A 15,823-nucleotide genomic window follows, 5' to 3' on the forward strand; every position below is an offset into this window, starting at 1 on the left:
AAGGCTATAAAAGCAGAGTTGGGAAGGAATGGGAAGAAAATTCCTGTGTAACAACTACAGCCTATTGTAGTGAAGTAGATTTGTGTCAGGGACAAACAAATGAAAACTTTATGGTAGGAGAGGGGAGTCAGTCTAAAAACTCAGTACATACTTAATATGGCCCAATTTTTAATCAATTTTCAAAACTTATTTATTATTCTGAAGATAAAAGGACAGTGCTCACTGCCAATTAAAGTTTTGCCAGGCTAAATGGTAAGAATGAATGGGCATTTAGTAAGAGTGGTCACTAATTTAAAATATGAAAATGTTCGTGACGAATGTGCTTTTGAGAAGTATGTGTAATGAATGTCAGAAGGCAGTTTTTAAACAAAACATTGTAACTTTATTAAAATAGAAACAAGTGATGACAAGTACCAAGAGGTGTAGCCTGTATGTGTATGTTTATTGTTGTTTGTTCCTTCTCGAGCCATGCCTGGCTCATAAAGGCCGGTTTCCGGTTTCCTTGCCGTATAGGTTCCCCACCAGGACGGGATGCCGATCCGTTGCAGGTGAGCTGCAAGATGCAGGAGGAAAGAGTGAGAGAAAGTTGTGGCAAAAGAGTCAGCAGAAGTTCACCATTAGCTTTTTGAAAGTAACTATTCCATTTTGAATGGAATTGTTTCATTTTGAATGAAACTATTCCATTTTGATTGGAATTATTCCATTTTGAATGGAATTATTGTATTGAAGGCGGCAAGATGGTAGAAATGTTAGCATGCTGGACAAAATGCTTAGCAGTATTTTGTCTGTCTTTACTTCCTTAGTTCAAATTCGGCCAAGGTTGACTTTGCCTTTCATCATTTTGGGGTCAATAAATTCAGTCCCAGTTGCATACAGGGGTCAATTTAATTGAATGAACACTATCCCCAAAAAATTCAGGCCTTGTGCCTGAAGTAAAAAAGATTATTCTTGTATTGAATGTGAAATGTTATAGTGTTTAATAATATAACCACAAAGACTGTCTTCATTTTTTACTAAAACTTCAAAGCAAAACTATTTGATGTTTACAATAACAAATTACAATACATGAATTGTTAAAGTTTAGCCCCAGTTCCAGCCACGTTCATCAAATCTTTAGGCGACTACAGAAATTGCTTGACAATACTCTCAACCATATCTTTAAGTGTTGTTGTCATACATATCTTAAGTTGATTCTAGTTAAGATGAATATTTTTTACCAATAACACTCAATCGATCTCATAACTGATACTGTTTGATATTACTGTCCTTTTCTTCTAATGTTATATGATAAACATTATACATTTTCCCATAGACTAATTCAATACGACGTATTGACATTGGCTGACAAACTTAATGCTCAGTTATTTGAGTGATATGAAATTACAGTCATTGAATCACATTAATATAATGAAATTGTTGGAAATAATACCAACGGATCATTTTCAAATTTATTTATGTACAAATTTATTTATGTACAAACCGCTCTTTTACTCTTTTACTTGTTTCAGTCATATGACTGTGGCCATGCTGGAGCACCGCCTTTAGTCGAGCAAATCAATCCCAGGACTTATTCTTTGTAAGCCTAGTACTTATTCTATCGGTCTCTTTCGCCGAACTGCTAAGTTACGGGGACGTAAACACACCAGCATCGGTTGTCAAGCGATGTTGGGGGGACAAACAGACACACAAATGTATACACACACATACATATATATATACGACGGGCTTCTTTCAGTTTCCGTCTACCAAATCCACTCACAATGCTTTGGTGGCCCCGAGGCTATAGTGGAAAACACTTGCCCAAGGTACCACGCAGTGGGACTGAACTCGGAACCATGTGGTTCATAAGCAATTCTTCAGTTAACTTTTGTTTCAACAACAGAAATTACGTGAATAGGATCAGAGATGTTTTGCCCCACGCAGAAACTGCAGAAGCTACTCAGAAGTTTCTAAGCCTGGAAACCTGTCCGTATTGTCAGCAGTATCCCAGGGTCACAAGCATTTTGTCCCTTAATCTGTACACTACATTACACAAGCAAAGACATAGAAGCTAATGAAAATAACTTTTCAAATTTTTTAATCCACTTCATTCCAAATTCTTTCCTTTTAATTTTTCGAATATCTTTATATATAAAAGTGAAGTTGTGTGTCTGTCTCCTACGATTTACATTCCTAACTACTCCCACATTTTGTGGTGCAGTTTAACCAAAACCGGGTATCTTATAGTCGTGATTGATATCGAGCCCTTCTGGGTATTAGCGCGCGTCTATGATGAGTCTACGATTTTAAAAAAATTTACCATAAATTTTTCCCATTTTTAAAGCATTTTTGGCATATATAAGGGAAGTAACTCTCTAAAAATTTATTATTAAATCTCAGAACGTAAAAAGCTACAGTAACACCCCCCCCCTTTGTGGTTAGCCATATTGAGATGGCTATTATACTTTACATCTCTAAAAATGCTTATATAGTTATTTCCTTTACAAACCCGAGCAACGCCGGGCGATACTGCTAGTATATATATATATTTTAACTTCCCGTTTAAAAGTACGAAGATTTCAACACTGAAATGAATTCTTTTTTTTTTTTTTAATCACAATTGCTTATATTTTCTTTATTCAATTATATTCTCTTTTATCAATGTAATGTTTCTTTCTGTTTGATCTGTCATAAAATTTGTAGCACCCTTGAAAACAATCAGCTCTGGGTTATATTGACCTGTCACGGTTTCCAATTGATTTAATTTCATTTTATTGTCATCTCTTCGGACCAAAGGAAAATAATTCAAATACGTTACGCTGTTGTTATTTAGCCCCCAAGTCATCACTGGTTGAAGAAATTTATGCACAAAGGTATTCTAACAGTGACCACCACCACTTTTAAGGAGTATCTGGGATTACATCATTAGGATTCAATTCTTCTTTGAAGAAATATATCTGTTGTTTCTACCAGCTCTAACGACTATGTAGAAGCTCATCTCATTACTAGGCAAAGCTTGAAAGCCAGCCACGTCTGCATTTTTTTATTAGTTTCTGTCTTCACTGAACTAACTTAAGTTAACACGGTTGACTATTGAAAATAATGTCGAGCAAATTTTATCAACACAGGAATACAGAAGACCTAAACAAGATACACCACTATTTTAATTATCGTTAGAACATTGTTCAGTTTACAATCAATCAGCTTAGTCTTGATCAGGCTTCTGATCAATTCCAACTGTGACCATCCCATCTTTTTTCCCATGCGCATGAGCTGGAGGATTGCCGTGGCATCAATTTCTAAGGTAGTGAGGTATGATTTGATGGAGATTCAACAAGAGTTTCAACAACCTAATGGACAAAAGTAGATTTGCTTTCCTTCGGCTCTTATATCCTCAGTGGAGAAAAGATCTGACAGTTTCTGAAAAATAGTTTATTCCAACCCATTTAAAAGACAAGGACTAAAAAATGACATAACGAAATTTCATGTTGCATCTGAAAAGAATTTATTATCGACTTGAGTGACGTTTAAAAACAGTAAATTTCCATCAGACCTAATCCACGAACCTGGTTTCGATTCTCAGTTAGAATCATGAGCAGATAACTGCCCAAAGTGCCCATGCCTTAAAACAGCATTGACCGTGAACCGTTCTTTATGAGAATGAAAATAAGCCACAAGAGAAGGAGTCCCGTTTTGGTAACCAGTTGTAGATATTTCCATTCACTTACCCACTAATTAATCTTGGTGAAAACATATCGTAATATTTCATTTATAGTTTTTAATGATCTACTCCCGGTTCCTGAAGGAGACATATACATACATATAAAATATTTGATTTTCCAATCTTTAATTATCTATATTGCGGAGGCGCGTGGCTTAGTGGTTAGGGTGTTGCACTCATGATCGTAAGGTTGTGGTTTCGATTCCTGGACCGGGCGATGCCTTGTGTTCTTGAGCAAAACACTTTGTTTCACGTTGCTCCAGTCCACTCAGCTGGCAAAAATGAGTGACCCTGCGACGGACCGGCATCCCGTCCAGGTGAGGTATTTCTACGCCACTGAAATCGGCCCCTACGAGCCTGGCATGGCTCAAGAAGGAACATTATTATTATTTTATTTTTAACTAGCAGCATAGCCCGGCGTTGCCCGGGTATGTAAGAGCCCCTAGTAGGCAACGACTAATCCCAATCTAGTCCTTTCCCTCTAGGGAACGAAGGCGCATGTGTAGGTTGCAATGTCTTCTCTTCACTCGAATACTTCTGTGTATACGATGTTCCTAGCTGTCCCTTTGGGCGAAAACATGAAAACATCATTGCGCCTCCCAACGCGTGAACAGCCCACGTACAGCCCAGAAAATGTGTTGCATATAAAAAGCTTAGATTCTCGACCCCATGTCGAATTTATCGATTTTTTCAGAACTGGGGGAACTTTTCAAAATTTTCGCTGCGTTAGTTTTGAATTATGACATCGGGCTATGTGTGTGTCAAGTTTCATCAGAATCGGTTGAAAGCCGTGGTCAGGGTGAGGGTACAACCTGACAGACACACAGACAGACAAACTGCCGTTTATATAGAGAGAGATGATCTATATTGCTTTCCAGCCTGGTGAAAACCATGTATGTAGGACAAAAGCCCCATAGTTAAAGGGTGAAAGTGGACAAAAGCCCCACGGTTATATTTTTCGATTATTTTTTCATTCTTTTCACCTTCTACTTGTTTCAGTCATTGGACTGTGGCCATGCTGGGGCACCGCATTGAAGAATTTTTAGTTGAACGTATTGACCCCGGAATTTTTTCTTTCCATTTTACTTGTTGCAGTTATTAGGCTGCGGCCATGCTGGGGCACTACCTTGAAGAATTCTTAGTCGAATGTATTGACACTAGAATTTTTTTTATTTCTACTTGTTGCAGTTATTAGACTGCGGCCATGCTGGGGCACCACCTCGAATAATTTTTAGTCGAATGTACTGACCCCAGAATTTTTTTTAATGATTTTCAACCATGAAGTTAAGCCTAGATTTCTCCACATGCTAGAAACAACAGCTAGATCTCTTGAAATTTTTTATAACCCTTTCGGTTTTCTTTATTTTCTAAAAACCTTTTTACTTGTTTTAGTCATTGGACTGTGGCCATGCTGGAGCACCAGCTTGAAGCATTTTTGGTCGGAGAAAAGTCAGCATTTTAAAATATATATTTAAAGTCTTTTGGGATCGGATCTTTTCCTCTTTTTTTCTTCTCTCAGCACTTATAGATTAATGAGAATAAGTTGACCTTTCAAACTTTCTCCGGCCGTTGAAGGTCTAACAGAAAGCTAGTCATTCAAACGTACTTCTTATAGGGAGATGGGTGTTTCTCCATAAAAATGACAAATTCTGGTTTTTGTGAAGAAAAAACATGTCAGAGACATGTGTAATATTTACTTTAATTTTATGTGTGTATATATAGTCATTTCTTGAAGTAAAGGTTTTCCCTTTTGCTAGAATTCAGACAATACATACATTGAGTAGTAAAGAATCTTGTATTCTGTTATTCTATTATTGATGTTAAAAGTTGAATTTATTTGTATTTTCAAACTTTAGAATTATTCTAAAAACGATGAAAATAACTGAAACACACGGAAATTACCATTGTAAGGGGCATAGATGTTTTGACACTGTTTTTCAATTGAATTATATTTTGTTTACTTAAAAATTGGAATTTTGGAAAATATTTTTTTTTTACAACCACACGATATCGGTTTTTGTTTATGTGAAATTATTAAAAAAAAAAATTGTAAGATTTGGTTGTTATTTCTAACATGTGGAGAGACCTTCTAGGCTTAACTTCATGCGCTGGTTGAAAATCACCAAAACAAAATTCTGGGGTCAATACATTTGACTAAAAATTCTTCAAGCATGGCCGCAGTCCAGTGACTGAAACAAGTAAAAAGATTTTTAGAAAATAAAAAGAAAGAAGAATAACCAAAATAAAAAACATAATTGAGGCGGGTGTTATAAAAAAATTTCAAGAGATTTGGCTGTTATTTCTAGCATGTCGAGAGACCTTCTAGGCTTAACTTCATGCGCTGGTTGAAAATCATCCAAAAAATTCTGGAGTCGATACAATCAACTAAAAATTCCTCGTAGTGGTGTCCCAGCATGGCTGCAATCTAATGACTGCAACAAGTAAAAAGAAAAGCAAAGATGAATTATATCACAGAAGTGGCTTTGACTAAGCTTTAAAAAAATTTCTGGGTTCCAAACAGCATCTAAAAATTCTTGAAGGTGGTGCCCCAACATGGCGGGCCGCAGTCTAATAACTGCAACAAGCAAAAGAAAAATTCTGGGGTTGATACATTCAACTAAAAATTCTAAAAACGAAAAAATAACCGGAAAGTATAACCGTGGGGGCTTTTGTTCTAGGGTTTTTTTTTGTCAAGGGTGCTTTTGTCCTAAGGGACTTTTGTTCGGACCCCGAAAACCACACACCCTATAGTCTGCAAAAACGGATATTTTTTCAGGATGTTTTAAAATATATTGTTAGATTTTAAAGATCAAATTTCTCATATCTCCTTGATGAAACCATCAATTATAAGAGAGTGACTTAAAAATCGCCGCTTTGCTATAAACCGTATTACATGTAATTTCTTTTTCGTCGATTTTATTGACATAATTAAATATATGTAATTTATAGAGAATTCGTTTAGAAATTAAGAACAATTGCCATACAATAGAATGTTTTAAAATAAAAGGTTTGTTGATTTCTCAGCAAATATGTCATATAATTGATTATGAACGGTGATAGCCAAGGGATATTGCGATGTCATTGCAAAATTTGTAGGCAGGGTGGTATAATAGAAAAAAAAATCAGAATGACTTGAGAAGAACAAGTGCCAGAATCGCATAGAGCGTCAGACAGAATGTTTCATGGTATTTGTTCCAACTCTCAAATGCTGCTGAGCTCACTTTAGCCCTTCATTCTTTCGAGAATCTATAAAATATATATTTATATATATATATATATATATATATATATATATATACGAGCAAAACGCCCCGTCCAATGGACGGTGCTGAGTTGTCAAACATTTAAACTAAATTTTCTGAAAACATGTCCGACCGTCCCATAGCCCCTTCCCCTTTGAGAAACACTGATTTAACCTAAATTTGAGACACCAGCAAAAGAAGAAATAAAGATAGACTTTTTTCCTATTCCAAATAAAAACGATTTTATTCACGCAAATATGCAACCGAAGAGTTTAAAGTACCAGTAATGATAAGACTGATGACTGGGAGAACACAAACATGGTTTAAATAGTAAGCTTGGCGGGAAAGAAACGTGCCTTTAAGCAGTACAAAAACAACACAAAATGGAAGGTGCAGTTATGTACAGGTTGATGGAAGAAAAGCGGGACAAAAACGGGTTTATCGATCGCATTCTCACCTGGAATCGATTTTTGCAATTTTTTCAAGACTTATACACGCCCTGATACCGTCGGTATCTTCAAATCAAATTTGAGCGCAATCGGATGGAGGATGCCCGAGATCCGAGAAGACACACACGCAGGCAGACAGAACGGATTTTACATAAGAGATGTGACAAAACTCAAATGTTTTCTACTATTTAGAAGCGTAAAGATTTAAAAACTAAAACACTTAAAAACCATTACTGAAGTGGGAAATCAAATTAAATACATGTGAAGATATATATATATATATATATATATATATATATATATATATATATATATATATATATATATATATAAAATATCTTCTAAAAAAACCCAAAACACCAATGCAAGGCTGCAGATTGGCGGAACTATAAACATGTCGGACTGAATGCTTTATGATGTTATGTTCCGGTTCTCTGTTTTGAGTTTAAATCCCACCATGGCCTACTTGGGTGGTAAGCGCAACCCCTCACCCGGTGTAGCAACACCTGGCATCTTGTGACTTTAGTGGAGACCACTGTGTGACATTCATTTGGGTCAGGTCTCTGGTTTAAGGATGCTTTCCTCCTTCCAGTCTCAGAGGTCCTATAAAGGGTTATGAATACTTCCGTCTAAAAAATAATTGAAGAAGCATTGAATTATATTTGAAAAAGAAATGAGAGAAAGAGAGAGAGAGACTGCACTCGAATGGCGTGTTCACTAGAGATAGTTAATTGGCCACCATGAAATCACAGAGAAAAATATCCATTAGAAAAAAATACATTGTTTAGATCAGTAAATTGAAATTGGGAGAAATAATTGATAATTTGTACGAATTCAAATGAAATTGTTTTTTTCAATCCTTCCATTTTAAAATGCGATCAAATAAAATGATATGAGAGATAATAACGAAAGAAGCGCCAAAAAAGTGGATTCAGCTTCAGATATTCGATTTCCCAAAGAACAGTATGACGCTTATGATAAGCACAACGGCGCTCTTTAAAGTTCGACCATTTTCATTTTTCGATACTGTTCCTGCTTCTCTAATTTGGTGAAGTTTCACTTTGGAAATAACATTTCATTATTTCATTCCGAAACTATATATAAAACGTCATGAGTCTTCAGGTTCCTTCTGTATAACAAAGTCAGTCTCGCTTTGCATAATTATTTAAAAATGAGTTTAATTGTCGTAAGTAAAGAAATTGTAAAAGAACTTGAATTTTTAATGGCTGGTCTTTCTTATATCTTTTATTTCCACTTAAACTGAATTTTTTTGTTGTTTTATTTCAATATCAAAATTAGTTTAAATATTTAAATATATATTTTATATATTTGCTTCTTTCGATAAATTCCTTATCCTAATTTTCAACTGGAAACTTAAAACGTCTATAAACGGTTTGGGGGTTGTGAAGGAAAGAAAAAAATGGCATCAGCGATCAAAGATATGATAGTTAATAGACGGATAAATGGATTGTTTATTTGAGAATAGTTTACGTAAATTATAGATGGCTACCATAAAATACCTATTGATACAAATAACGGATCCATTCCAGTTGCGTTAACAGCTAATTAGTGGAATGACTGCTGTATTATTTTATATTCATTGTGATATTATCTGTACTTTTAAAAGAATGGTTAAACGATAACACGATTTTGACATTCAGTATTTGAAGAAGTATCGTTGATATTAGCAACATTAAGTTGTAATAAAAACGCGTGGAATGAAACGGCCGAGTTAAAAATTTAGCAAAATGGCGAATCTCTAGTTTGTTGGAATTAATGAATTGAGGTTACAATTAATAATTGTCATTAAAACACTTCAATACTCTGGGACACTTGATGGCAAAAGTTATTTTAATCGCGAAAGTTTTAAAATGCGAATTACAAGTGTTTCTGGAATGTGGAATACTATAAAATAATGAAAAAGACTAATAATAATTGTAGCAGCTATCTCTCCCTTCTCAAGGAGCGGAATGAGATATTTGAAAAACATGGATTTTCAAAACAAAAAACCAAAATTTGAGCGATTTACAAGTGTTTTGCAATATGGAATACTATAAAATGTTGAAAAATGTCAAGAAAAAGAAAAATAATAAACAATTCCATTTTATTCGTAACAGCTAATCCGCAAGTCCGCCCACTTAAAAATCAATAAAAAAGATTATATAACTTTTTCATGTAAATCTTATAATATATTCAGTGGTATTCTTGAAATATATTTTCTTTAACAATGTCGTTGGCATTCCGAGTCATATATTTTACTTCAATAAATTACACGTTGTGTTAAGGAGTCATAGATATATATGTATAAATTTAGTCGTCGTCCCTTGGCGTATACAAATACGTGTTTAACGTATCATTTATTTTTTTTTTTCCATACAGTCAGAAGACTTGAAATTAAAAGAGAATACAACAAAGGAAGAGGAAAATGTTCGTGCTAGTCCTGTCGTTGGCGATGTAAATATATAAAATCCAATATATTTAACTCATTCTTCCAACATACACATGCATGTAACACAATTTAGAAATTTCTGTCTGCAGAAGCCATTGCAGCATTTATTTGCTAATATCAGCTTCCAACGACCCTGACAATATTGAAGTAATTACTGTTTTGTAGATGCTACTATCGCTGGGAACAAAATGCTTAGAGGGGGCATTTCGTTCGTATTTACGTTCAAATTCTGCCGAAGTCGACTTTGCCTTTCATCCTTTCGGGGTCGATAAATTAACTACCAATTACGCACTGGGGTCGATGTAATCGGCCTAATCCCTTAGCCCCTTGTGGGCAATAAAGAAATAAGATCGACTTTGCCATTCATCCTTTCGGAGATCGATAAATAAGTACCAGCTTAGCACTAGGGAAAAGGTAACCAGTTCCCCCACCCACCTCACCCAAAAATGCTGGCCTTTTGCCAAAATTTTAAACCATTATTCTCCGTCGAAGCAATGCGGATTGAAGGCAACTTGCAGACTATACATGGTATTTTCTTCGAGGCAGCTTCAAGAAAATCTTGTTACAAAAATCGACATTTTTGTTTACCATGCGATAATATCCAATATCAAGAGTCCAGTTTAACAGGCAAGACCACAAATTAATTACAAGCATGACGAATTTGCTTTGTTTATGTTCACCACAAATATAAAACAGAGCATTACATATTTCAATAAAGAATCTTACAACATAATCACGAGGGCATTAATTGAAGGATTAACAAGAGTTTTCTTTAGGCTGAGAGTAAAATTCAACTATAGATTACATTTAACTTTGTAGAAATACCACATAAAAGTCAACAATGTACTCATTACATATCTGGTACATGGCACAAACATCACACAGCCATACATGCATGTATACACCTAGTTTGTATGCACTAAACAAGCTTCTTCATAAATGGGAAAATAATCCATCTTTAACTCTTTGCCTGTAGATACTCAGGACATATTACCCTGATGTCCATGCGTCATATATGATATATATCCCCAACTTAAAACTTATGAAATGAAGGATTTATATCATTCAGAATGTGTGAAATATTCTGAGAAAAGCAAACAGGGGGCCAACTAAAAGTTTGAAAACAAGCATGGACATTTACGACAAACTTATGAAAATGCTTTGGATGAGCTGCACTGGCTTGACTGACACCATGACATTTTTCTGCTCAGCCTCTGAGCCTCACTGCAGAGCTTGGCTCAATGTGATGCCATCATTCACAACTGTCACTCAACTTGTCTGCATATTGATGTTTCCCTGAAGCTTGGCCTCCAGATCTGTGAGACTTGTGAATGCTACTGTGGATTCTTTTGGCTTCCACCCACTGTCATGCCATCATAATGCTGGCTGCTTTCCACACCATGCAGCCCTTAACAAAGCATGGCCTAGATATTGCAGGTTTCCCTTCTCAGCTCAAGGCAGTGGGGCTAGACCAAAGGGATGGTAAAAAGCCTGACAGTATGACAATTTTCATGTTCTGTGGCAGTAGGCCCCTCTTCTGGGATGCCACATGCTGTGGCAACTTAGTATGTTCAGCTACCAGCTCAAGCTTCACCGTTCATCAAGCTGAGAAAAGCAAATTGTCATGGTATCAGTTACTTTCTGACACGTTCATGGTTAAGCCTGTAGCAGTGGAGACCTCCGGCTTTCTCGGACCATATCTCTGTTCACTACTATTGCGATGTAGATTGCTGTCCACATGTAGGCCCTGCAAGTCAGAGTGGCCATTCCAGTGCATCTCCCTCTCCATCCCCCTGGAGCAACGCCTTTTCCATTTTGTCTGCTCTTTAATATAGCAACAACACTGGCAGCAACAATAACAATTAAATTCAAACCAAAGAGAGACCCTCTGCATGGTCATTTATATATCAAAATGGTATTCTACTTAATTTTAGCCCTGCTACAATGGGCAATGGGATCTGCTACTTTAAACTTGGTCACTCTACATGGTAACTCCAAGTATGACTTGGTAGTATATACTTTGCTTTAGCTAATTATTTTAGGTACCTACATAGTCACAAGCAGACAGAGATACCATCTCAGTTTTCCCATTTGTAAACCAGAGATTTTCTCCCTCCCCCCCCTCTCTCTCTCTCTCTCTCTCTCTCTCTCTCTCTCTCTCTCTCTCACTCTCTCTCTCTCTCTATCTATCTCTAAAATATATAAATAGATGTGCTTTTAAGTTGGTTCCTTGTATATGTAACCTATTTGTCCTATACTGTTTTCTTTTTAATGTTATGAAATTAGATCATTAACCTATTTTTTTCTATACCACAGATATAATTAACAGAGCATGTTTGATCTACTGTATTCGTGATACTTCCCTCTGTGCATGTATGTATACATACATGTGTAAATGCATATGTATGCATATGTGAGTTCTTGCAGTTTGTTTGGGACACTCAAATTTCCAAATCCATTATCAACATTTTTAAACCTTTCAGAATCTCATCTGGATAGAGTAATGTTGGTGTAGGTTACTATGCCCTAACAGAATGCAGGACCAAAATAACTAGTGAAAACATCAGAAAAATTTGTGATTTTATCTTAGATTTATATGCCAACAGTCAAATGTTTCGTTTTATCCATTATCAACATTTTAAAACCTTTCAGAATCTCATCTGGATAGAGTAATGTTGGTGTAGGTTACTATGCCCTAACAGAATGCAGGACCAAAATAACTAGTGAAAACATCAGAAAAATTTGTGATTTTGTCTTAGATTTATATGCCAACAGTCAAATGTTTCGTTTTGTTTGTGACTTGTGAATGTTATCTGTGTGTTAATCATTTATTTTTATGGGGAAATCTGTATAGAGTAGAGGTATTGTTTGCTAATATTTTCCTATGTAGTCTTGTTCTGTGTTTGGTGATGTAGCACACTACAATTTTTCATTTTGGAACTTTTGCGTTTCAAACAAGTTGTAAGAAATTCATGCCAAAACATGAAAATAAATCCTAACAAAAGCATAATTCTAGAATACAATCAGAAACATTTGCATTTGAGAGACTTTCAAACTCTTAATTACTTCTCATGTATCCCATGAAGAATATTACAGTGGATATCTTGACAATATCCCTTATTTTATATTTTATCAGGTCAGAGAAGTGGGGAAGAAAACTAAAATGAGGAGGACTGAAAGCTTGAAGATTCTGCCACCAAAGACGGGATTTAGTAGTGCAACACATCTTGCCAGGAAGTCAGAAGAAAAACCAAATGTGGTGCACATAGAAATTGAGCCAGTAAGTATAGTTCATACCAGTTCTTGAATAACTTGAGTGAATATGTATATGAGGGATGCTGTAAAGTTCCTAGCTTTAAAGGTATTGCAAAAAGCCTGATTGGAAGCACAACCATCTAAGTTCTTTTGCGGGGCTTAGAAAAATTGAAAGACTGCTGCAATAAGTGTGTGAACCTGAGAGGGGAATATCTTGTATAAATCATAATTAAGTAATTCTCCTGTCTTTTCTTATACCCAAAGCCAGGACCTTTTCAGCACTCTTCATTTGTGTGTATGCATGCTTGCATCCATCCATCCTTCCTTCCTTCCTTCCTTCCTCCCTCCCTCCCTCCCTCCTTCCCTCCTTCCTTCCTTCCTTCCTTCCTTTCTTTCTTTCTTTCTTTTTTCTTCTTTCTTTCTTTCTTTCTTTCTTTCTTTCTTTCTTTCTTTGGCCATGCTGGCATGGTTTGAACAGTTTGACCAGAACTGGCAAGCTGCACCAGACTCCACTCTGAATTGGCATGGTTTCTACAGCTGGATGCCCTTCCTAACATCACTTTGCAGAGTGTGCCTGGTGTTTTTACATGGTACCACATGGGCGCTTTTATGTGGCACCACCATGAGTGCTTTACATCACCAGCAAGATCAATACACACACACACATGTATTCAAGTACAGTCTAAACTAGGAGATTTAGTTCATCTTTTTATTATAACTTCATAAATTATAATGCAAAGTGAAACTGAATCTCCTCTTTTATTCTGCTCTTAGATATACACTCCATAAATTATTCAAATGTTCAAATGTTTATAATACTGAAAGAAAACTGGAGGACACATTATGTCTGATACTTGATTGGAGTTTGGACATGCATGGATTTACATGGAATTCTGAATACTGGTTAACCATTTAACCATTATGCTATCTCATTTGAAGTAGCAATTTTTCGTTTTTTTCTTCTTTTTTTTTTTTGGTATGTTTGTTCCTAAACAACACAACCATAATATCTATGGAGCAGCTGATGATGGACGTTTGTTGGATTGTTGGTATGGCTGTTTTTGTATGTGTGGAATAGTGTTATAACACATCCTTTTGATATATATATATATATATATATATATTGTGTGTGGCTTAGTGGTTAGGGTGTCAGCATCATGATCGTAAGATTGTGATTTCAATTCCCGAACAGGGCGACGCGTTGTGTTCGTGAGCAAAATACTTAATTTCATGTTACTCCAGTCTACTCAGCTGGCAAAAATGAGTAACGCTGTGATGGACTGGCGTCTCGTCCAGCTGGGGAACACATATACCATTGAAACCGAGAAACTGGGCCCATGAGCCTGGCTAGGCTTTAAAAGGGTGCATTTATTAATTTGACCCTTCTGTCTGGCAGTCACCATGATAGATCGGTAGCCACTACATACATTTTTTTCTCTCCTTGTTTCTTTCCATATTCCTTTCATGGAAGAGCGTAGGCTTGAAATGTAAAAGACTTTCAATTCCTGAGCATTATACTAATACATCTGTTTGTTTTCTACACCACCCGTCTTCGTCTTTTGTTTTTTTTTCGTGAATTCTCCCTATATATATATACACTTTCCATGCTGGCATTTGTTCATAACATGAGTCTTTATTTGAAGTTAATGGCCTTCTAGAGTGAGTCAGGGACCATGTTTCACTGGTGCATCTCATTCTGGTATGAATTCTTCTGCTGGATCCTCTTCCTAATGCCATCAACTTAACACATTTTACTATGTATATTTTATTGGGATACTGGTAGTACTAGTGAGGTTGACTTGGGTCCTGCAAGACGAAGAATCCTCACTTCTCAATGTTGTCAGTGTTAATTCCTGGTAACATGACAACAAGAGAGGATGATGACAGGGAAACTGGAATGAGAGGGTATGGTGTGACAAAAGTGTAATAAAATAGGGAGTAATCAAAGAGAGTCAGTGTTGGCTGCTGCATGTTGTTTGAATAGAAACACAGGATGGGTGTTGTGACAGTGAAAGAAAATGTGAAAAGAAAACAGATAATTTAATAAGAGGGGAAGTAAAGTGATGGAGGGAGAAAGTTTAATGTATGTCAACAAGGAAGTAGTGAGGACATAGTACAAGAGAAAGAGGGTAATAAAGATGATTGGGGGAGAGGGTTGTGGAGTTGGGTGTGTGTAAAAGAGGGCAAGACACCTAGTGGTGAGAGAGTAATGGCTAGCTGTACAGAAGATTTTTTGCTGGTGGTATTGAATACAGATATATCTGAAATGTCATTCCTTATTTCACAGGCAGTATGGTACAGTGGATGAGTGGTAGCTGAGAAGAGAAAAAGAGAGGGAGGACAATAAATGGGAATGTAATGAGAGAGAGATCCAACTGTTGGTAATATTGCATACACACACACACACGCGCAGCTTGTCAATTCTTTGGGGTTTTTTTTTATGGAGTTTTGGTTACTGGACTGTGATCATGCCAGGAGTGTACCTTTCAACATTTTAGAAGTACTAAGCCCGGTTCACATTTTATCAATCTCTTTGAAATGATTGAATTACTCTTGTTTCTCTCTAGATATTTATACCTGTATACACAAACACAATCAGTTGGTGTAAAAAATAATTATTTTAGTATTTATTGATACCACTCAGGATTGAAACCTAGAACCGAGTGGTTGCAAAGCAAATTTCTTATCTACCCAGTCACAACTGTGCCATTTAGTAATAAAAGTATTT

The 15,823-nt window shown here is 36.1% G+C and overlaps 1 protein-coding gene across 1 annotated transcript in view; it reads left to right on the forward strand.

Annotated features, from left to right (window-relative positions):
• Positions 1-15,823, forward strand: part of LOC115210582 — a 174,287-nt gene that overhangs the window by 124,511 nt on the left and 33,953 nt on the right. Inside the window, exons 26-27 of the mRNA XM_029779185.2 lie at positions 9,771-9,845; positions 12,977-13,120. Coding sequence (XP_029635045.2) covers positions 9,771-9,845; positions 12,977-13,120 — 219 coding nt within the window. The remainder of the gene's footprint in view (positions 1-9,770; positions 9,846-12,976; positions 13,121-15,823) is intronic.

Source organism: Octopus sinensis, linkage group LG4 (genome assembly GCF_006345805.1).
Source record: "Octopus sinensis linkage group LG4, ASM634580v1, whole genome shotgun sequence".
Taxonomy (NCBI): domain Eukaryota; kingdom Metazoa; phylum Mollusca; class Cephalopoda; order Octopoda; family Octopodidae; genus Octopus; species Octopus sinensis.